This window comes from Lactuca saligna, chromosome 5, assembly GCF_052625555.1.
Source record: "Lactuca saligna cultivar CGN05327 chromosome 5, ASM5262555v1, whole genome shotgun sequence".
Taxonomy (NCBI): Eukaryota; Viridiplantae; Streptophyta; class Magnoliopsida; order Asterales; family Asteraceae; genus Lactuca; species Lactuca saligna.
Genome location: NC_136421.1, coordinates 75462359 through 75486219, shown reverse-complemented (window position 1 = coordinate 75486219; position 23861 = coordinate 75462359). Strand labels below are relative to the sequence as shown.

Genomic DNA, 23861 nt, shown 5'->3' with positions numbered 1-23861 from the left:
GGGTTGCCCTTAAACCTGGCAATAGAATATGATAGCTTTAGAGAGAGAGAGAGAGAGAGAGAGAGAGAGAGAGAGAGAATGATTTATTACTTTATTATATGGATAATAAATTAATTGGAAATCATAATAACTGATTTATTAATAAATTGTGAGAATAATATACTAATTGGAAATCATACTATTTAATTAATAATTAATCAGAAATTAATTGGAATTAACTTTGGGATTAATTGGATTAATTAAAAGTGCAGGGTCTTTTTTTGTCCTTTATTCAAAGTTAAGGAAAGGAGACCATGGACCACATTAGATGAGGTGCATGGAAATATCTTGGGAAAGCCCAAGGAATTTCATCCAAGCCCCTGGAAATAGGGGAATGACTGCTTGGTCACCAAGCAAAAGGGATTAAGGTTTCCTCCTTAAACCCTAGCTTTGGCACCAAGTACCTTAGCTATAGAAAGACCCTTGGCCTTATATTTTCATCAAACATTTCCATTTGGATGATTAGAGCCGAAATTTCACTCTTCTTCTTCTTCTTCTCTCTCTCTCTCTCTCTCTCTCTCTCTCTCTCTTCAAGCTCCTTGGTTGCTAGGGTTTAGGTGTTAACCATTAGAGGCACGACACTTATGGTGCTTGCTTACTAGAGTTTTTCAATAAGGTTTTAATTAGTTATTTACTACAATAACTAAAAGGTATGTAACCCCTAACTCATATTAGATTACTGATAATTCACTAGGGTTTTTAAGGTTTCTTAGTTGATGTTCAAATTTTGTATGTTCAATTAGAGAAAACATAGATCAATGTAAATTAGGGTTGCATGCACACATATGATTGTTTGTTTTGCTCAAAACCCATCATTTACAAGATTTGAAATGACAAGATATGAAGTCTAAAGGTTTTGGAGTAACTTCTACTCACAAACTCAAGCCATGGGACCAAAACATGCTTTTCAAAACCTATAATCAGATCCACACTAAATAAACATAAAGTTTGAATCTTTATACCTCCAAAAGATAGATTAAGATGCAAAAAGCTTGGATCCACAAGTTCCAAGCTGCCCAACACTTCTCTAATGACCTCTTTCCTCTTCAATGTGTACCAAAAGCACTCCATATCAATTAAAAGGTTGATGATTATTCAAAGGATGGTTAGGGTTTCGATTTTTAGGGTTAAGTTTGATGGAGGCTGGAGATAATAGGGTTTGTACACAAGTTAACGCCTTTAAATAGGGTCCAAGACCCTAAATTAGGGTTTGTACCTAACTGTAGTACGACCAACATACTCCATGGCCATCCATAAGCATCCATCCTAGTACCCCCGACATACTCCTTTACACCCAACATACTAACCTTAACACTAAAACCACCAAACTTCCGAATGCTATAACCTCTTCGTTCTAAGTCCAATTTTGATGACCCTTATATATATATAAAGGTAATGAGATGCTCTACAATCCTTTCAATTGTCATTTTTTTAGAACATTCTAAACTTAAATCCAAAATACAAAAAAGGCTCGAACTATCACTTTATAGTTATACCCTTGGGCTCCAAAGCACAAACCAAACTCTCAGATCACCTAATGTACATTATCCACTTCCAAAGGGGTCTAAATCTCTCTTTCCCCAAATACCAAAGCCTTATGATAACTAATCTTCGGATCACGGCCCTGAATTAGGAAACGATTTGAAACTGGGTATTACAACTCTCCCCTACTTAAATTAGATTTCATCCTCAAAATCACTCCTTACCACCATCTAGACAACCAGACGCTTCGACCAGCACCTCTTGGTTCCCCAAATCATCGGAAAGGTTGACTCATACTCTTAACGACCCTCTAAAGCTACCATTGGAACCCAATCTTATTAAAACTCATACTCATAATTGTGAACAAATCATTGACCCCTTAGTTTACAAACCAGCACCTCACTAGTATGATTCTGAAACCCTTAAAACTTTATTTGATCTCCTCATAGGAAAAACCATTCCAAAAAACAATGGATAGATCCTATCTGCAATTTAACCTGAAAGGCATCCTTCCGATGCTAAATCATCTAGCTGACACTCCTAGAAGACAGAATCCTAACCATACCTTGCTATTGAAAAGATCTTTCATAGTGACTACCAATGTGAGTCCTAATCCCTTGGGTCAACCTGAAACATAACTCACATATAGAAATCCAAAGACTCACACTTTTATCCTATCTTAAAACTTTCGATTCAATGACGACCTTCCATTAAATAACGATATAAAATCCTTAATCCACAATGGAGACTAACAATCTCACACCTGGTCTCACCACAAAGCTCTAACTAAGAGTCTAATACTGAAAACATAGATCCTTCAATTAGGGTTGCATGCACACATAGGATTGTTTGCTATGTATAAAACCTAACAATTATGTATCTATCGATCTTTTGGTTGGTTTTTCAGGCATGAGGATGGGTCTAATAATTGTCTTGGGCCTTAGTGGCAATGTCAGTTTAGGTTGAATGGTGAAAACCTAGATGAGTTTGTTGGTTTTGAGGTCTCAAGGGCTTTGCTCGAGGCCATGCATTTGACTCGCAAGACTCAAGAAGGAAACGATTGTTATGATCGGCTTGAGGATTGCAGCTGGAAGTAGAGTGGTATACTAATGGATTGGAATGTTACTATTTATGATGATGATTATGTCCTTTTAGGTTTTCAAGTTTGAAGGAGGAGTGAGCAGGCTTGTGATTCTCAGAGTTAGGATGTAAAGTCAACATGGGGCCAGTTGGATGTGGTGTTGGCAGCATTATGACAACATGGGAGTACACAAGAGGATTGATATGGTATGGATGCTTAGAGATGCGATCAAGGTTTTGTTTTCTTTGGATATATTCATGTTAAGTACCAGATTGGCAGTCAGGATTGTAGGCTAGGAATATATGTTTTGGATAGTAAGTTGGTTTTTGCTAAGCATTTACATGAGATCCTTAATGTTAAAGGTAGTTATGATTGGAAAATTTCTGAGGTCTCCATCTGAAAATCAGAATCTCTTACGGTGTGCTCGGTCATTATTTGGAAGATCATTATGTGTGTGGTATACATTACAGGGCTAGGAATGGTTATATCTGGTTGAGCCAATTTGAGATATGGTTGAGTTGCAACATTAGTGGGTGGTAGTTAAAACCCTAAGTAAAGGAGAACTAGGTATTCGTCTTGGAGTATCATCGACCTGTTCGAGTTAGTGATGTTGGGAGAATGGCTCATAGGGATCTGCGGTGAGGGTATACGGAATCTTGGTTAAAGATTTAGTCAAGTCAGAGGTGTGGAGTAAGTGTTTATCAGATGAATGTCTTCAGGAGAGACATGAGTTGTCTCTCAGCAGAAAGTAGTTGGTCAAGGAGCTCGTTGCAGCCATTGGTTCTTTTTGGGGGTGCCAATGAATAGATACGCAGTCGTGAGGATCACTCAGGTTAAGTATAGGTTGTTGAGGGAATTGTCAGCTCGTTGGATGGATTGTTATTTATAATCTAGCTTGGGAAGATGACGATCAAGAAATCCATTTTAGAGTTGGGTATGTTCAGCTCTACGAGGGTTATGGTTTAATAGATTAGGTTTCAATGTGTTCTTGATCAGTGGTAATTTCATACATCATCATAGCGGGGATTCTTTGGAAGTTTTGGGCTGTATCGGTTGGATTTGATTAAATTCATCGATATGTCATTAAGTTTGGCTCAAGTTTGGAAGATGTACTTGGTTTTTAGGAGTCTAGAATTTGGGACAATGTTGCTTAGTTTTCCAGTAGGGACATTAGATTTGCATGGATTCTAATTTTTCACATGCCGTGCTAGCAGGGTTGGTATTTCGACGGAGCCAACTAGAGTTTTAGCAGCATTTCCGGATAACCTTCAAAGTTTTATCGAGATAGTTACATACTGATCGGGTCTGTTCAGTCTCAATAAAGGTATGGGATCTTTTTCCAATCGTTCATGAGGATGTCTTCTGTTCATGATTGACGTTCGTCATATCGTTTGAACTCAGGTACTTCGCCCCTTTTTGGGTAAGGTTATGGGTTCCTTAAGCGTCTGTAATGGAGTACGTTCATTAGTTATTGTCATGAGAGGTGTATGTGGGCTGGACAAGATAGCAATGGAGCACTTGGTCTGATTATATGCATGGTTCTTATTAGGAATATAGCTTTTTAATTGGAACAAGAGTATGACCGTTTATCACATTTTCGGGTCGTGTGTGACCATGTTTTTGTTGGATTTTGTGTTGTGGCAGCTTGTACTGTAAAAGGAATTGTGCACTGTAAAAGAGTATGGAATTGTTGCGCTCGGTTAGAATTGACATGGATGTTGATTGGGTTCCTACAAGGTGGTGGAATGAGGTTGAGTATATTTAAGCCTATGTGGTGCTAGTCGTGAGTTTCTAGGTGAATGATCGAATGTCGACAAAGATCGGTGCAATACCGAGAGCATTCCAGACATGGTGTGAGGGTTAGGAAAGGAAGTCTAGACTAATGTTGTAGGCTCGGAGGCAATCTAGACCTATGTTGAGGACCTTGTAGGGGTATTACAGACATTGGCTGTGGGCCCGGTGATCATGATTGTTTATTTCTTTTGCTTGTAGTACTTTTCGGTGTTGGTACATTGTGGAAGGTCGAGAGACTCAAAAATCAGCTGGTTTGAACAAAGTAATCGGTTAAGGGTTGTTGGGAGTATTAATTGTGTATAAGAAAGTCTCTTAAGGAGTGTTTGCATTATTAATCCCTTTTGTTCGTGACCTGTTGTTAGGGGTTTGGTTACAAAGTGTGGGTATCAGTTATGGAGTCTCGAGTCATGAAGTTCATTGTGAATGTCTCAAGTGGATTTCTAGCTAGGGGTACACCTGAGTTGACAAAGGTTGGATACAATGTGAAAATTCTTGGATTGCTCATCTTTTCTCATAGGAGTAGTGTATTGGTAATGGCGTCTCAGGGAGACAAGGGTTTATTTTAGGTTTTGGTACATCTTATGGATTGGGAATTGGTTGCAATTCGCAATCGATGTATTTTGAGTACTTCATTCTGCGTGTTTGGTGGTGTTCTTAGTCAAAGACAGGTGGTGGGTCAATGAATGGATGAATATTAGTCTTGGAATATGGGTTCTAAAGTTTAGATCTGATGGGTTCCCGATCTCGGGAACCATATTGATAGAGTTGATTCGGTGATTGTAGTTCCGAGAGTCCTTGGCTTTACGATTCTCACTAGAAGTTCATTCTTATAGCTAGAAAGTTGTGGAAGATGTTGGCGTTATACATGCTTCTATGCATCAGCTATATAGATGAGACTCGCGTTGGGAGTCACCATGTTTTCAATGGAGGTTTCAACAGAAGTAAGTAGTTAGTGGTTCTATTTTTCCAATTATTTCTCGTCGCGATTGTGCACTTACGTGAGAGACTAGCATGACAAGGATTGGCTGAGGAGGTTTAGAGCCGATCAAATATGTGTGTTTTCGGCTAGGGCTTTCGTTGTAAAGTGGAAGCGATAACTAATTTCAAGGACAAAATCTAATTTAAGTGGGTGAGGATTGTAACATTCTGTTTCCTGGCATTTGTGAGCCATAAACCAAAAGTCAATTGTGTAAGTTTTTAGGCCTTAAGGAGGAAAGGTTTAGCCCTTGTGCAAGGAGGTAATGATAGTTAAGAGATTTTACCCTTAATTTTGTGTTTTTGGCCAAAGGGTAGAAAAGGAAAAGGCATAGGCTGGGTTCTTACAAGAAATATGGATTTTTATTCATGAAGTTTTTAGTCCAAGACATTTAGATAATATTTTAGAGCTTTTCAACTCATTTTTGTGGATATAAAGAACGTCGAAAATGGAGTTGGAACAAAGAAGGTATGAACGTTTGAAGTTAGGGCGGTTTTGGGCAGAGCCGCGGACATTGTGCATACTCAAACATGTACATTGGGCATACTAGGGCATCCCTAGCATGCTGGGGGTAATTTTAGTAACTTGGGCGTACACGTACAAACCCTATTTTTGTGGTTTGAGCCCTATATAAGCTCCTTAACCTCCCCATACCCATTCCATTCTCAGCTTCCACCTCTCCAACACCGTCTCTTGAAACACTGCCCTATATTGAGCATTATGAGCAAAAAGAATGTGTTTTAAGTGCTTTGGAGTGTTCTTAGTGCACCTTGGAGAATAAGGAACTCATTGAAGAAGTGTTGTTTGCATTGGAGATTGTAGATCCAAACTTTGTGCACCTTGATCTTTCTTATGGAGGTATAAAGTTTGAATCCTGTTGATGAAATTGTTTTAGATCTAGCTAATTTTGAGTGTTATGAGCTTTTGGTCAATTTAATTGCATAAAGTTTAGATCTTGAAAGTTTGTGACCTTGTTACGGATAAGGTTAGAAACTTTATTCATCTAAACATCATTTTGATTCAGATCTGAAGGATTGGAGACTTGGACTTAATGGATTAAGTTGAAAAGATTCACTTTTAGGTCTCTTTGAGACCTACAGACTAGATCTTGTTTGTTGGGACCATTCTAATGGATAAAGTTTGAAATTGTTTCCATTATGCAACTATTATGAAACATAAAAAATGTGATCTTGGCCCTTCTATCCCTTCCATACAAGAGTTGTGATGTATTATTGGGTTAAGAACTTAGGGTTTTGGACTTTAAGAACTTTATAAAGTTGGAAACTATATGACTTAGGATATCATTCTGGTCTTGGATTTGAGTTTTGGACGTAAGGCCTTAATGAAATAAGCTCATAATGGAGTTTTGGGACTGGGTTGTGTACACAGGGCATACCTGGTGGTATGTTGCGTGTACGCGATCAGCGCCCCACTTTTTGGTCAACATCAAAGTCTACTGGGCATACTCTCTTGGTACGTAGGGTGTACTCCGCTGGGAAGGGAATTGACTTTTGGGACATTAACCGTTGACTTTGATTTGACTAGTGTTCACCAAGTTTGACCTAGAGGTATTTTAGGTATATTGGATTGTGTTTGAGAATTGGTCATTTGGATGGATAGGTGATTGTTAGAGCTAAGATTTAGAGTTTAGACCTTATCAACTATCGTTCAGACTGAGAGGTGAGTTTTCTTTACTATGGGTCTAAGGCACCACGGCCGGCCCATTGGTTTGATATCCTGCTATACATTGATATGTTTAATATGGGATAGATTTGTATGAATACACGCTAGTTGCTGATATGTATTGTAATGTCCCAAAAATAGAACCCAAATTTTTTTCATTTTTAGATTAATAAAATAGTAAACCATATCATTTTCATAAAATGAAGGTAAAAAAATTTTATAAATACATCAACAATCATCAGAGTAAATTACAACATGCGGAATCGAGTGTTGTGTGCTCTGCAATCATGCCGATCTCTTCCCTTTAGAACCAAAACTAGCTGAAACATAAATTGAAAACCCTAAGCACAAAGCTTACTGAGTTCCCTAAAATAACACATACCATACATAATCAACACGTAATGGGCCCCGGCCAATATACATATAAAGCATATAAACATATAAACACATAACACATGCAATAATCGCAAAGATACATAGCATACATAATGGTCACCGGGCCCCGCCCGGTAAGCATACGAGTACATAACACATGCAAGAGTCACCCAGACATCTAGCAAACTAATATAAAATAACCCTAGGACAGCATTGGTGCCTTCGACTCGCTAAACACAATAAGGAAACTCACCTCGAACTGTTGAATCACAAGGACATATCTCTGGCTACTGGTCTGACAAATCCCTGAGCTCAAAAGTCACTAAAAGATGGAGTTAAATATGGATCTCTAAGCTTCCCTCCGATGAATGAGTCTGCCAACTTCTTCTTCTATCATCATTATAAGTGGTACAATTCTACCCCACTTGAATCATACTTCATCCTCAAAGTCCGTTACCCCAAATAGCATCGGATAGTGCTCCTTTATCTCATATTTCGGCTCCCAAGGTCACTCCGAACCCTTGCAGTGATGCCACTGAGCTTTTACCAACTTAACAAACTTGTTCCGATTTTTTCTTTTGGTGAAGAATGGAAACTGGTCTCTCAATATAATTTAGGCAGTCATGTATGTGAATGTCCTCCAACGCTACCACTGCGGAATCATCCACTAAACAATTCCACATCGGAGATACATGGAATGTGCTATGAATCCGAACGAGTTCATCTGGAATATCCAAGCGATATGTGACCCGACCCACCCAAGCCAAAATCCTAAATGGAGCACTATACTTGGGGCCTAGATCGCCCCTCTTCTAGAATCAGATGACACCTTTCCAAGGTGACACCTTCAGGAGAACCGTATCCTCCACCTGGAACTCGAAGTTTGGCAGACGTCTTTTGACATAACTCTTCTGCTGACTTTGAGCTATCTAGAGCCTACTTTGAACCTGTTGAATTAGCTTAGTTGTCTTAAGTACCACCTCAGTACTCCACATAATCCGCTGACTGACCTCGCCTCAACAAATCGGGGTCCTGCATTTCCTCCCGTAGAGAATCTCGATAGCAAGTCGATCAATATTGGTGTTGTAACTGTTGTTAAATGAAAATTCTGCTAATGGAAGATATGTATCCCAACTCCTACCAAAATCCAAAATACATGCCCACAACATATCCTCTAGGGTCTGAATAATCCGCTCGCTCTGACCATCGGTCTGCGGATGGAATGTTATGCTAAAATGGAGACGAATAGCCAACTCGTCATGGAACCTCTTCCAAAACCTGGATGTAAACCAAACATCTTTGTCAGAAACTACCAAAATTGGCACCCCATGACACGCTATAACCTTCCTAATATAAATCTCATTCAATTGTTCTGCAAAAATACTCTCCTGAATCAGAATGAAATGCGTGCTCTTGGTCAACCGATCTATGATGACCCAGATGGAATGCACTCCACGCGCAGTCCAGGGTAACTTTGTGATCAAATCCATATTAATATCCTCCCATTTCCATATGGGAATCTCCAACAGTTACATCTTTCCATGAAGTCGTTGATGCTCAGCTTTGACTTTCCTGCAAGTTAAGCACCACTCCACATGCCAAGCCATGTCATGCTTCATGCACGGCCACCAATAATCACGACAAAAATCCCTATACATCTTCATTTCCCCGGGATGTAAGGAGAACCTAGATTTGTGCACCTCCTCCATCAAACCCTGACGCACAATGCCCCAATACTGAACCCAAACCCGCCGATGAAGAATCAACAAGCTACAACTATCATAATCGAAGGAAACCACCCGACCCACAATACGATCACTTTTTCGTTGCTCTTCCTTTATAGCCTCAACATGATCCTCACGAATCCGATCCAACAGGGGAGTAATCACGGTCATCCTCAAACATAAATCCCTGATTGGAGTTCCGACCACCTTGTGGTTGAGAGCATCGGCCACCACATTAGCCTTCTTTGGGTGATACATAATCTCACAATCATAATCCTTCACCACATCGAACTAACGGATCTGAGTCATATTCAGATTTGGCTGATCCATCAGGAACCTCAAGATCTTGTGATCCATGTAAATAGTACAGCAGACCCCAAACAGGTAATGTCGCCAAATCTTGAGGGAGAAAACCACATCCCCCAGCTCCAATTCATGTGTTGAATAGTTTGCATCATGAGGCTTTAGCTACCTCGAAGTGTAAGCGATAACACGACCCCTCTGCATCAACACTGTCCCTAAACCCCTGATCGATGCATCACAATAGACCACAAAATCTTCAATACCCTCTAGCAGGGTAAGAATTGGAGCCTCACACAACCGTTGTCTCAAGGTCTCAAAAGCGGCTTGATGCTTAGGCCCCCAACAAAATGTAACCATCTTCTTTGTCAACCGAACAAATAAAACATCTATCTTCGAGAAATCTTGGATGAATCTCCGATAATAACCCACAAGACCAAGAAAAATCTGAATCTCAGATGGAGACCTTGAAACCTCCCACTGCATCACGACCTCGACTTTAGCCGGATCGACCAAAATACCATTCTACTTAACAAGGTGCCCCATAAATTGGACCTCGCACAACTAGAACTCACACTTGAAGAAATTTGCGAAAAGTCTGTCCGTCTTCAAAGTCTCCAACACTTCCCTCAAGTGCTCCTTGTGCTGCTCAAGAGTCATGGAATAGACCAAGATATCATCAATGAATACAATCACACACCGGTCCAACATCGGTCTATACACATAGTTCATGAGATCCATGAATGCAATTGGAGCATTGGTGAGCCTAAAATGCATTGCCATGAACTTTGTAATAACCAAACAAGTTTAGAAAGATGTCTTTTGCACATCCTCATGCCTAAACCTCATCTGATGATAACCCGATTGCAAATCAATATTGGAAAACCAAGATCAACCCTGAAGTTGGTCAAAAGAACCTCAATCCTCGGAAATGGATACCGGTTCTTCACTGTTACATTATTCAGCTCCCGGTAGTCAATACATATACGATGATACCCATTCTTCTTCTTCACAAAGAAGAAAAATTCTCCCCATGGTGAACTGCTTGGTTGAATGAATCCCTTGTCTAACAGCTCCTGCATCTCGGGAGGAGCCAACCGATAATATGCTTTGGCTATCGGAGCCGCACCTAGAACTAAATCAAACCTGAACTCAACATGCCTCCACCCAAGGAAATCCTCTTGAAACACATCAGAATAACCCCACATACCGGTACATCATCCACAGTCACCTTACCTTTATCATGGGTATCCATTACATAGGCGACACATCCTGAGCAACCCTATTGAAAATAACGTTTGGCCCTCATTGATAAACATAATAACGACCCACTCTAAGCTCTTTCACCCTAAACCACTAACTCTCACCCAGTTGGGGTTCAAATCCAAACTAACTGTTGCACACAATCGATAACCACCCCATTGGGTCTAAACCAATCTATATGCACAATAACTTTGTTCCCACGCAAAGGAATGGGAACCAAGTTGACGACATACTGCTCGATGAACAATTGAAGAGTACAACCTCGATGAACCCTCATAACCCAAACAGACCAATCATCTGCGATCTCGACATCTAGACGAGAATCCAGCTCCCCTGGAGCCCCGACAAACCTCATGCTAAGCGTAAACGATACAAAGCATCGAGTAGCCCCGAATCAAAGAATACCAAGGCAGAAATACCATTCACGAGGAACGATCCTAAAATAAAACACATAAATATTAGCAAACAATTCAATATAAATAAAGAGATAAGGAGAATATGCATACCCATCACCACGTCGGCAGCTGTACGAGCCTCCTCGACTATCAGCTAAAAAGCCTTGCTCTTCACCATGGGTGCATCTGCCCGGCCCTAGCGGCCGTCAGTAATCTAAAGAGTTGCAGGTGTGGGTGCTGACACCGGTCCTGCTGCAGCGGAACTCGGATAATGGGCATTCTAGTGGCCCCTCTGATTGTACTAAAAGCAATTCAGATCAGATACTAGGTTGTGGTAGTAGTAGAAGTGTAATCTCTACTGATATAACCTATCTGGTCGCACTTGATGTAGCCTGAACCACCCACCCTACATGCTCCCTCGTGTACCTTGCCACACTTGCTGTTGAGAGAAAAACTTGAGACACACTTGAATAAATGTTAGAACAGGTATAGTTGCGGAATTAGTTAATCTCAAAGGATCTAAAAGCTCAACAATAATAAGTTAACAAGTTAGAAAGTTAGACAATTAGTTGCGAAAATGTAAGAAAGTATAAATGACAACATGTGATATATCAAGTAAACATATAAGTTGATTCATAACATGGAATGCATTCAAACCAAGTTAGTGAGTGTGATCAAGCTTAGTGATAAAATCATGAATGACTTGCTCCGAAGAGAAGTGATTATCAGTTAGGGTCGAGAGGATTTAGAGAGCAAGAAAGATGTAAGAGAAATGTAATTGATATACTTGAATATAGTTCAGATTGATAGACTTATGTTTCATAGAAAGAGTGAGCTCTATACATAGAGTCTCAGGAATTACATTTTATCCACTCTCTAAGAGTAGCCATGCAAGACATACTGGACAATAGAGAGTATTATAGAAAGATAGATAAAAAATAAACTAAGTAAAGTAAGAAGACTGTGGTTGACTAGATGACTTCGGATGGGGATGTTGATGGGAGCTTGACTGCGAATGCTTGTAGACTGCGGTAGGCTAAGTTAAGAGGGTCACTTCATGTTTCAACAATTTCCCATAAGTGACCTCCAACTTTTTCTTCACCTATCAAGTTTAAGAAACTTGACCAGAATCCACCAAAAACTTCCTGATATTTTCCAACCATGTGATCCTTCTTAAAATCTCGAACCTGACTTCGGCAGTCGTGTGTTTCAATTTTTCAATTGCAGTTTGACAGATTTCAAGCTGCTTCCTTGTAAGACGGTTGATGGAGATCATGGGAATGAAGTATTTGACCTGATTGATCTTCCTTTTGAAGATGACTCCAAGTTCAGGGAAATTTATTTCACCTAGGGATCTTTATTGATAACCTTTAGTAGGAATTGGTGCAGGATCTAGTGGTGGCAGATTGAACTTCTTGGCAAGGATTGGGTGGATGTCGGCATCAATCTTTGCGAAGTTGCAGATAGTTTCCTTCAGAAAAATGGTTTCCCTTTCAAATGCGATCTTCATTTTGGGATACTTTTCACAGTTGTTTTGAAACACCTTTGCTATAAGAAATACTTATTCTTGGTTCATACAGGGGAAATCAGCTTGGGTGCGGACATAATCCTGATTCCTTCTTGTGAGCTTGTATTGGATGAAGTCAGCTTTCATGAATTTGTGGGGCTTGAAGTTCTTAACTGCAGATGGTCTATCATTAGACCAGGTTTTCTTTATGGAAGAGGCATGTTTGACATAGAATCGATTGGGTCTTTCGAATTTCGTGGGCAGTCTTTTTGTGATCTGGTAGGCTTTGGTCAAACTGCTCAAATACTGTGAAGTATTTAGCATTTTGGGATATTGGAACATCCCAGTAGCCATCAGGAGGGGGTTCAACATAAGTGAGATATGGTTTATAGTCATCGTCCAACAGTCTGCGGTGGGTATTGATCCAAGAGTTTATCAGGGATTCATCTATGACAGTGTCGAAACCGCATTCTCTCCATATGAGCTCAGCAAATTTAGCTGCTTTCCAGTCATCTTTCTTCAGCTTGGTGATGGGAGAGTCATTTGAGATTGGAGATGACATGTGATCCACTAGATTCTTGAAGTGAAGGGGAGTCTCAGGTCGTTCAGGAGAGGGAAGGATTTTTTGTTGCAGTGGGGGAGACTGATTGCTTACACTCTTGTGAGGAGATGGTTGCAGTGATGGTTACGGTGAAGCAATTTTATGAGAAGCACTTTTGGATTGATGATCTTCTTCATAGTGTTCTTCTTCATGATGGTGTTCTTCACTTCCCCCTCTTGAGGAGTTCAGACCCGGAGACTCCTCAAGCCATTGTTTGAGACCATCGACCTTGGCACACACCTCCTTAAATTGAGCTTTAAGAACATCATCCAGGTGCTGATTGTCTGGGATGGCGGTGTTGAAGAGAAGCCGATGAATCTCCTTTGTGAGTTGGAGAATTTCAGGACCATGGAAATTCGAAGGTAAGGATCGTTGGAGTCTGTTGATGGTAGCATGAAGAACTGGGATCATGGAATCATAAGCAGTGTGAGTCTCATCTATTAGTTTCTGGGAAAGAGAGGATTGGTCCGCAATGGCTGCTTGCAGGTTGTCTTTGATTGCGGATACCTCAAAGATGAGGCGCTCCGCAGAAGCTATGAATTCCTTGTGATCTGCTTGACGATTATTATCAAGAGACCGAATTCCCATTTTTACCCTGAGAGAGATTCTCTCAGCAGCTAAACGTTCCTTTTTCTCCAACCTTTCAATCCTTTTGATCAAGGATTGCGGTACAGGATGGTCTTCGGATTGCGGTTGAGTTGACTTGACTTCAGAAAGTATTTGGTCTACTTTAGATTGAAGACTTAGGGATTCTTTTCTTGAAACGACAATTTTCTTCTTTTTCTTTTTCTCATTAGGCTTAGAGGTTGAGCGTTGAGAACCACTCGATTCCTCTTCTTCAACAAACATCATGAGGTCATCATCTGAAGGACTGGGTTAATTAACCTCCTGTAGATCAACATCATCAAAACCAAAAGTGGGAGCAGAGTTGACTTCGATTTCAGTGCCTGCATCTTGAGAGTCTTTGGCAGTTGGAGATAGAGGAGGTTTTGAAGGAGTTTGATCAGCAGTTGCTTCTTGAGCTTTGTGGATAGTATCAGCCATATTGTCCATCAAAGCTTGAACCTTGCAGATTGTAGCTACAGTATCAGAACTATTGATTGCGTCTGCGCAATACTTCACTACGGTTTGGATTTCTTGTTGTTTCTGTTGTAGCTGCTTTGTTTGTTGTGCCTTTCTTGCTTGGAATGCCCTACGGATAGCAGCATATTTCTTGGCTTCGACTTCATTTGATGGTTGATACTTGCTCCATGTATCATTCAGATTGATATCGTTAATTCCTTTGTATCGCACTGAGGTGTCCCTCGGGTTCACGGATCCTTGCACATTGGTGCTCACCATGCCTATACTACCTGTTACAAATGTAAGCAGAGTAGGATTTCCTAAGCTTCCTTGGTCTCCTTGACCTATGGTTAAGTCTGGCCTCGGCTCAGTTCTGGCAAAGGCTGAAGAATCTCCTTGCAGTGGAGAAGGTGTTTGAAGTGTTTGGGTAACAGACAAAAGTACGGAGTTCAACTCCTCAGCGGAAAATAACTATAAACGAGAAGCCATGAAGACCTTAGGGCAGGAACCAGTTCCATCCCCTTGGGAATGAGCTAGGTGGGAGTCTCCACGTTGCGGTGAAACATACACACTTTTTGTGTCTGAGTGGTATTCAATAGTCGTATCGAATAGGTGTGCGGCCACCCCAAAGACTACCAGAGCCTTTTGAGAGGCTGTGGTATCAGTCCGGTCACGCATTTGGCTTGTGGAATCAGTTTTTCTTTTCTTAAGGATTGCAATGGGTTGATCATCTTGAACTGAATCACTACTAGAGGAAGAGGGAGATGGATGTTTCCTTGGTTCGACATTTTTTATCACTGGTGGAGTGAATTTCCTCTTCTTGGACGGATTGGCTTGTTCGGGAGCATCCTTTTTCTTGGGAGTGCCTTGTTTCTTGGTGTAACAGGGGCCTTGATGGGGTGAGGCTAACTTCTTGCATCTTTGTGATAAAGACACATTTGATGGAGTGGTGGAAGATAGGACTGCGGTACTACCAGGGGAAATGATTGTGGATGAGGTTTGAATAGGCGGGGTAGGAAGGTATGGGCAATACCTTCCGTAGCCTCAATATGATCTGAGACATCAGCAGTCTCAAGACCAAGTGTAGAGAGAATATGGATTGGTAGTCTTCTAATGGGTCCAAAAACAGACTGATCAGATGAGGGATTGTACCTTTTGAGATCCTTGCTGACAAAAAGGTTGGTGTCGTTGCCCATGCTAATTCATGCATCCGCATGGAGGCCTCAGATACATAGAGACCAGAACCTTGCAAAAGCGAGTTCGGTAGGGTTCTCTCTTGGGATTTCCTTTGGAATGTACTACAAGAAATCGTACCATAATATCTGAACGTAGTTGACATCATGGCCAGTAAAGATACTCCATACTAACTATAGGAGCTTGAGTCCCAAGTTATCCATGCCTCCGGTTCTGCCGGATAGACTTCGGATCACAAAGTGGCAAACAAATTGCCAAACCGCAGGCAGTTAGTTTTTCTTGAATTCCCTAATGCCTTTGATTTTCTTTTGATATCCCATCTGGTAAAGTGCAAACAGGATGTCCGCCATGGATGGAGTAAAGATCTTGATTGAGGGGTGAACAAGAAGGTTAATGGCAGTGAGAAACTTCTCTTTGGTCAGAATGACCAAGGGATCGTTGACTAGGTTAAGATGCACTTCGTGGAGATTCTTGAGAGGTCGATACGCTGAAAAGGCACACTTGAATATGGTTGAAAGAGGAACAGTGTATGTGAACGAATCAAAGGGTACAAACAATGGGTGATTGGATAAGAACTTGATCATTAACTTTGTTGGAGCATTGTATAAGGAATGGTCTTCAAACACAGCTCTGAAGTTGCTTGAGGCAATTGTCGGTTATGGATGTCTTGAAGCAGAGTCTGAACCAGTAGGGTTTACTGATCCAGATGCCTTTGAGTGTTTCTTGGATACGCCTGATTTCACCATTGTAGGAGGTTGAAGAAGCTTTGTGAGAGAAAAAAAAAGTGCAAGAGAAAGGTTTGAAGTTCAGAAAGCGTAAACGTTCCTTAGGGAAGAAGAAGGTGGTTTTATAGTGGCTTATTGGAGCGGTAAACGATTTTACCCTAGGTGAATTTGGGTACAACGTTTGGGTGTTTTTCTTGGATTAAAAGCGATAATCTCAGCCACAGATTAATAAAAAGGATTAAATCTGTAAATTTTTGTTTTTGAGATTTACCAAAAAGGGTTTGCATTTAATGAAATGTTAGGCTCAAACCACGTCTGGAGAATGTGTGGTCTGGGAGAGTTTAACCCGTTGGGTAAAGGGGAGTTGAAACGGATTAGACGTTTTAGGGTAATAGGAAGAGACATATTTAAAAGGATTTGATTTTGGGAAATCTCCCTTTTTGTCATCATACCTAAAATAGGTCTGACACGATGTTTATTCAAAAAGAATGAGACAGTTACACAAATAATGTTTTTTTTTTAACGTATTCTCTATTTAATGAAGGATCATTAAATATCACACACTGTTTATATATATATATATATATATATATATATATATATATATATATATATATATATATATATATATATATATATATATATATATATATTAAAAAACAGTTTGAAAATCAATTATGGTGACTGCAGATTTAGAAAGTGACTGCGGATTAAAACTTCATTGTGGATGGATCATTTTCTGTCGGACGGATGACTGCGGTGAAGAACTGAGAAGAGCACTTGAACAAAGATTATTAATAACAAACAGTAAGGACCATTGAAGTATACGTATGATATATGGTTGCGGTACATAGGATATATCAAAACCATCTATCATAGATAACTTCAACTAGGACCGCAACAGAGACCTAGGATGGTCTGCGGTATCTATCATTTCAAAAAGAATGAAGGGTCCAGATTCACCATTCCTAACATTTGTAAGAAACTGTTGAGTTTTATCGAGTCAAGTGCCTTTGTAAATACATCAACAATCTCTTCATGAGTATGGACAAAAACGAGTTCAATGTTACCTTTCAGGATGTGGTATTTGATGAACTGATACTGTAGTTTAATATGATTGGTCGTGGAGTGCTGAATAGGATTGTGAGAAAGAGCTATAGAACTTTTAGAGTCACAATAGATTGGTATCAGCAGCATTCTATATCCGTAGTCCAGTAGTTGTGTTTTCATCGATAAGACTTGTGAACAACAGCTGGCTGTGGCCACATATTCAGCTTTTGCGGTAGACAGTGACACACAATTTTGTTTTCTTGATGACCAGCTTCTGCGGTAGACAACAGCTGGCTGCGGCCACATAACAGTTCTAAGGTGTATTTTTCTTGATGAATGAATATCCCTTGAGGGATTTTTTTCACTTGAATTCATAGAAAGAATTTAATCTCTCTATTCATGCTCATTTGGAGCTTGTGGGTCATGAGCTTAGCAAATTCATCCACTATCTTTTGATCAGTTGAGCTGAAGATGATATCGTCTACGTATATTTGTACAAGCATAAGGTGCTCACAATTTACTTTTCTAAATAGAGTGGGGTCAATCACTCCTCGTTTGTAACCAGACGAGACAAGAAATTCAAAGAGGGTCTCGTACCATGTTCTTGGGCCTTGTTTTAGAACGTAGAATGATTTTCCAAGCTTGTAGCAGTGATCTGGAAATTCGATACTTTTGAAGCCCGGAGGTTGCTGAAGATAAACCTATTCTTTTAATTCGCCATTGAGAAAAACACTTTTCACATCCGTTTGATGAACCTTGATGTTCTTGTGTGCTGCATATGCTAAGAAGATCCGGATGGCTTCCATTCGTGCTACCGGAGCATACGATTCATCATAGTCAATGCCTTCAAGTTGACTATATCCTTTGGCAACTAGTCTTGCCTTGTTCCTGACGGCCGTACCCAATTTATCCAACTTATTCTTGTACACCCATCTAGTGCCAACTAAGGTGTGGCCTTTCGTTTGTGGAACGAGCTGCCATACCTTGTTTCTTTTAAATTCTTCTATCTCTTCTTGCATTGTGGATATCCAGTCTAGTTCAAGTAAAGGTTATTTGATCATTCGTGGCTCGATTGAGGACAGAAATGCTACGTAGTGATAATGATCGGATAAGTCTTTGGATGATCGAGTCTCGATTCATGCGGATGGGTTACCAATAATTTAACCTGGTGGGTGGTCTCTTGTCCATACGTGTAAACGGGGTTGAAGATGATCAGCAGCTGTGGTGGATGGAATGTCTTCAATATCATAAGACTCTGCGGTTGGAGACAGCAGTTCCCCTTGGATTTAAGAACATCATGATGAACTGTATTGAATTGGGAAGGATGGATCAAATTTTTCTTGGGCAGATGGTGAAAGTTCCCCCTGGAGTGTAGAAGGAAGTTCGCCTAGAACCTGTGAAGGTTCCCCCTGGATTGCAGATGGGAGAGTAAAAATCCTTGAATCTGTTCTTGTATCAATGTTCTTTATGTTTTCATCATCCGAATCCGAAGAAACGTTTGATGGTTGAAACTCTCTGCGGATTGGAGCTACATCTTCTAGTACTGTAGCCTCGATGGTTGTTGTTTGGTCCGGAGTTGAGTTTCCCCCCACAACTGGCAAGGTGGAAGTATTTAGTGATACTTCTTCGGACAATGTTGGTCCAGAAACGTCAGCATGTTGCTGCTGAGCTTCTAGAGACACAAGAACTTTGGATAGCTTGGTTGTATCTACCGGATCGAAGAGATCATTATAGTTTAATTCAACTAGATTTAATGGACCTAAAGAGGTAGGAATATCGCTTTCTAGAATTGTTGTAGTTTCGGTTGATGGAGCAGTGTTGCGGATGTGATAGTCATCAAATTTCACATCGAAGCTTTCAATTATCATCCTTGTGCATCTAATGAGAACTCGATAAGCAACCTTGTTAGTGGAGTACCCAAGGAAGATGCCTTCATCAGACTTTGGTGTGAATTTATTGAGGTGGTCTCTATTGTTGATTACGAAGCATCTACACCCAAATATATGAAAGAATCAGACATTTGGCTTGCGGTTATTAAGTCCCTCATAAGGTGTTTGTTGAGATGTTTGCATACAACGCTTCGATTTTGTACAAAACAGGTTGTGGCCACTACTTCGGCCCAGAAGTAGAGAGGAAGGTGTGCAAAATTGAGCATAGATCTGGTAGCTTCTACTAGAGTGTGGTTACTTCGTTCTACTTCCCCATTTTGTTGTGGTGTGTAAGGAGATGAGAAGTTGTGTGTAATCCCTTTGGAAACCAAGAAACTATTTAGAAGGTGGTTAGTAAACTCGGTTCCATTATCACTTCAGATACATCCAACTGGTAACTTGATCTGAAGTTCGATTTCCTTGATGAAGTTGATCAACACATGCGGTGTTTCTGACTTGAATCAAAGAAAGAAGACCCATGTGAAACGTGTGAAGTCATCCACTATAACCAGTATGTATTTTTTGTGATAAAGACTGGCTATGGTAGATGGACTGCAGAGATCAATGTGTAAGAGTTCCAATGGTTCAAAAACTAAGGAGTCAATCACTGTGGGGTAACTTACCTTGAATTTTTTTTTCCACACTCACATGTAGGACAGAGAGTATCATTGCTAAACTTATGGATTGGACGACCTCTGACTAGTTCTCCAGTGACCAAATTATTGATGTATCTGAAGTTGAGATGAGCGAGCTTGTGGTGCCATAGCCAGCTGACTTCGGATACTGCTTTGGATAGGAAGCATAACTGCAGTTTGCCGATGATCAGAGATACATCCAAAGGATACATGGTGCCTTTGGATCTGGACTTGATTAGGCAAGTGCTTCTATCGCTTGTCATTACATAGCAAAATTGGTCTCACAACTAGGAATTTTGATGCTTTGTATACATTGAACAATAATAGCATAGTGATTAAAACTTGAAAGCATGTATGATGCTTATTCAATAAAAACCAAAGTTTCATCAAATACTCTATACAAACATTTCAAATAGTCAAGTAAAGATTGGAAAACTTATTAATCCCGGTTTAAGTCCATTTTGGACTAGGATTTCCTTATTGGGTCTTATGGGCTAGTAAGTTTCCAATTTGACTATCTTGGGCTTAGGACCCATAAATGGGCTTTAATTGGACCCACTTTTATTTATTTTAACATATTGGGCTGTAATGGGCCTAAAATGAAATAAAATACCCTAATTGGTCATAACAAATCTAATTAACCTAAAGGGGCCATAAAACCCATTCTTTTTAACAAATTAGGCCGTAAGCCATCATAGAAGTCCAATGGGCCGAGAATAAATTCTTGGGTCCCATATTTTCGAACAAAGCCAAAGAATGGCCCAAGGTAACCGATTATTTCCTTTAAAACCCAACGAGAATCGGCCCACAAAAATATACATACATACATACATTCATATATATATATATATATATATATATATATATATATATATATATATACATATATGCAAATAAAAAATGAATAATGTGAATTATGTGCATGACACCTCACTATTGCATGGAGGGTATCCATGCACATCACCTAACCCTTTCTTTCCCCCTTTCTTCGTATGCTCGGCCGAGAGGGAACACACACACACACACACACACTTCACTTTGCATTTTTTCTCAAACACTCATAACAACAACTCATCCTTCCTCTAAAGAAGGTTCTTCACTCATATCACAAATCCTTGGTAAGTTTTTACTTAGATCCATGGATTAACTTCTATATCTCATCAAAATCTTCTCTTAATTCTTTCAAATTCATGATCAAGCTTCTTAGTACCCATCTAAGCCCAAAGATTTCTCAAAAGCTTCCTAGGGCCGAGAATCACTTTAACCCTTTCCATTTCTTATTCAAAACCGTGACCAAAAAGCAAAGGTGAGTTCATACCCCTCTATTTTGGATTTTCACAAGTTTTATGGGGGGGAATACAAGTAAAATGTGTAGATCTATGTGTATGTGTATGTTATATGTGATTTCATGTGTTTATGTGGTAAATATGTAACAAAAAGGAAAGAAATCTCGATATCTACAGCTCAAGGAGGAAGATAAACATGATCTAAGATATATATTACACTAAACAAGTCAAGAAAAATTACCCTCTAAGGTTAAAATAAACATATTGCAACATAAAACTCATTTTTGGGCTATATTTGTCAAATAAACAAAAGTTGGGTTAAAATTTGTCATTCACGTTTTTATTAAGGACTAAAAGAGTCAAAACAGTAAAAATAAATGTTTTTATGAATATCATACCCTTCAAAGTACTAGAAATGTAAATTGTAGCCTAATGGGCCAATTTTTGGGCTTATCGGCCCATTGGCCCAAAAATTGCGAAAATATGGTTTTCAAGGGATTGAAATGGTGAATTCTCAAAACAGGGGTAAAAAATGGTAAACAAAACTATTTCAGGGGTAAAAAATGGTAAACAAAACTATTTCAGGGGTTAATATGATTTTTTTTCCAAAGAGGATAAAAAATGCAAAGTTTTTGGATTTTGGGTCGAAATTGTAAAATTTACAAAAATTATGGACGATAAGTGAAAATCCTTTCCAAAAGGGGCTGAAACTGATAAAGAGAAAATTTTGGGCTAAAAACATCATTTAAATAAGTCTATGGGCCAAAGATGTCAAGAAAATAGTTTAAGGGCCTAAAATGTCATTTTTTTGATAAAAAGGGACAACGATTGTCAATTTTATTAAAGAAGGGTTGAATAGGTCAAACCAATATTTTTGAGTCAATTATTTTATTACTAAGATATTTGGGTCAAAATACCAAGTTATAACCTATGAAAATAGAATGAAGAATCTACATATATTTTCAAATATCGTTATAAACAATCGAGAAGCTCCGTGCCGTTGTGAATTTAACAATTGTTCGATCAAACTTTCTGACAATTATTCTATACCTAAAACAAGTAAATATTCAAATTGTTGGGCTTGAAAGTTCCTAGTAATTCTTATTGGGCCTTTGTGACCCATTAACATGACTTTTGGGCTTAACGATAACAATAAATGTTAATGGGCCTCCTGTGACCCAATTACACGCTTAAGGGACCTTCAATGGCTTCACATGCTATTAGGCCTCAGTGACCCATTAGCATTGCTAGTAAGGTTCAAATAAATCATATGCGAAATAGGCCAACGTGCCCTTCGTATACTCGACAACGTTAGATAACATAAGCGATTAGTAGTACCTCGGGGTCCTCTTCTCCTCACCGGTTAGGCTTAACTTCTATTCAAGTAAACAAAAACCATGTCGTTAATCAAGAGTAATCAAATTCATTTGGATTAAGTGAGTAATAATGGGCAACACCATTGAGTGTCGTTCGTAGTCTGTAGTTATAATCAAAGTCTCCTGGAGGGAGAGAGAGAGAGAGAGAGAGAGAGAGAGAGAGAGAGAGAGTTTGTGTATAGATATATATGGGGGTGACTCGCCTACACCTCAAGTGTTTGCTACAGTTAGACTCGGCCAGTCTAGGGTGACAAATCTTAAGATCAATTTCGACGTTCGGTAGAATGCCAAGACAGACGAACTAGTCATTATCATGCATGGTTATAATGACTCACATAATAAATCCAATACTATCTAGGAAATCAAGGGAATTCAAAAATCACCCGTTGTGACGGTATAACAATTCGAATCGATTATATTATATTATCTGAAAACATTGGGTTTTTTCGAGGAAATCAACACCAATTACTTGTATTTTCAATAACTATAATGCAAAACTTCTCATTTATACACATATTGAAATGATTCATGCATAAACCTATGGATCTTCACACTTTAGTATAAACAATTGTCCTTTCAGAAAATATTGGATTTTCTGGGTTTTACATATTGCACAAAGCATTTTCATAACAACCTCGCTTATGAACTCACCAACATTCCATATATTGACATTTTATAAAAATAAATTGTATTCTTAGGTAACAGGTAAGCTGAAGAGCAATACCAAGTATGTTAGGATGTCATGTTTTGAAAACTTTCAAACATTATATGCTATGGAAATGTAATATTTAAACAATGTACTTGATGTAAACAATGCCAGTTGTAATGTATTAATGCATGGTGATGTTTATGTTATGTTTCATATATATTCATTGTGATGATATTCAATTTATGTCACGCGAGCCCTCGGACGTTTCCGTCGTCTGGTTCGAGGGTGTGACAATTGGTCATCAAATTCAACACGATGGCCTGCTTTACATAGTTGACCAACACCGATGAGATTGTGTTTAAGGCCTTCTACATAAGCAGCCTTTTGAATAGAGAAGTTTCCAGTAGTGAGAACACCATAACCTCGGTTTATCCCATTCGCATTGTTCCAGAATGTGACATTTCCACCATTGCAAATTGGCCTGAAATCTCGAAGGTATTCTAACCTTCCAGTCATGTGCAAAGAGCAGGCACTGTCAATTAACCATTCTTCTTCTTGTTCCTCCTTGCACAAGGCCTGAAAATTACATGGTTAGTTTAGGCATCCAAACTAGGTTAGAGCCTGGGAAAAAAGATGAGTTTCTGATTGATGCATGAAACGAGGTTGCATGGACAGGTTTCGTGTCAACTGTTAGTCCCAGTCCTTAATGTTTGTGAGTTTTTGGAGTGTTGTGCCT

At 39.4% G+C, this 23861-nt stretch overlaps 1 protein-coding gene and 1 pseudogene across 1 annotated transcript; both read right to left on the bottom strand.

The window, feature by feature from the left end:
• Window positions 1–8959: 8959 nt before the first annotated feature.
• LOC145045441 (uncharacterized) lies at window positions 8960–9412 on the bottom strand. Its single transcript, XM_078993766.1, has one exon. The coding sequence runs from the start codon at window positions 9410–9412 to the stop codon at window positions 8960–8962; it is 453 nt and encodes a 150-aa protein (XP_078849892.1).
• Window positions 9413–17952: 8540 nt separating this feature from the next.
• On the bottom strand, window positions 17953–18270 carry LOC145045440 (putative mitochondrial protein AtMg00820 pseudogene; annotated as a pseudogene).
• Window positions 18271–23861: the final 5591 nt, after the last annotated feature.

Coding starts and splice junctions, on each gene's coding strand:
- LOC145045441 (XM_078993766.1), bottom strand. CDS start 9,412: ATGTATCACCCAAAGAAGGCTAATGTGGTGGCCGATGCTCTCAACCAC.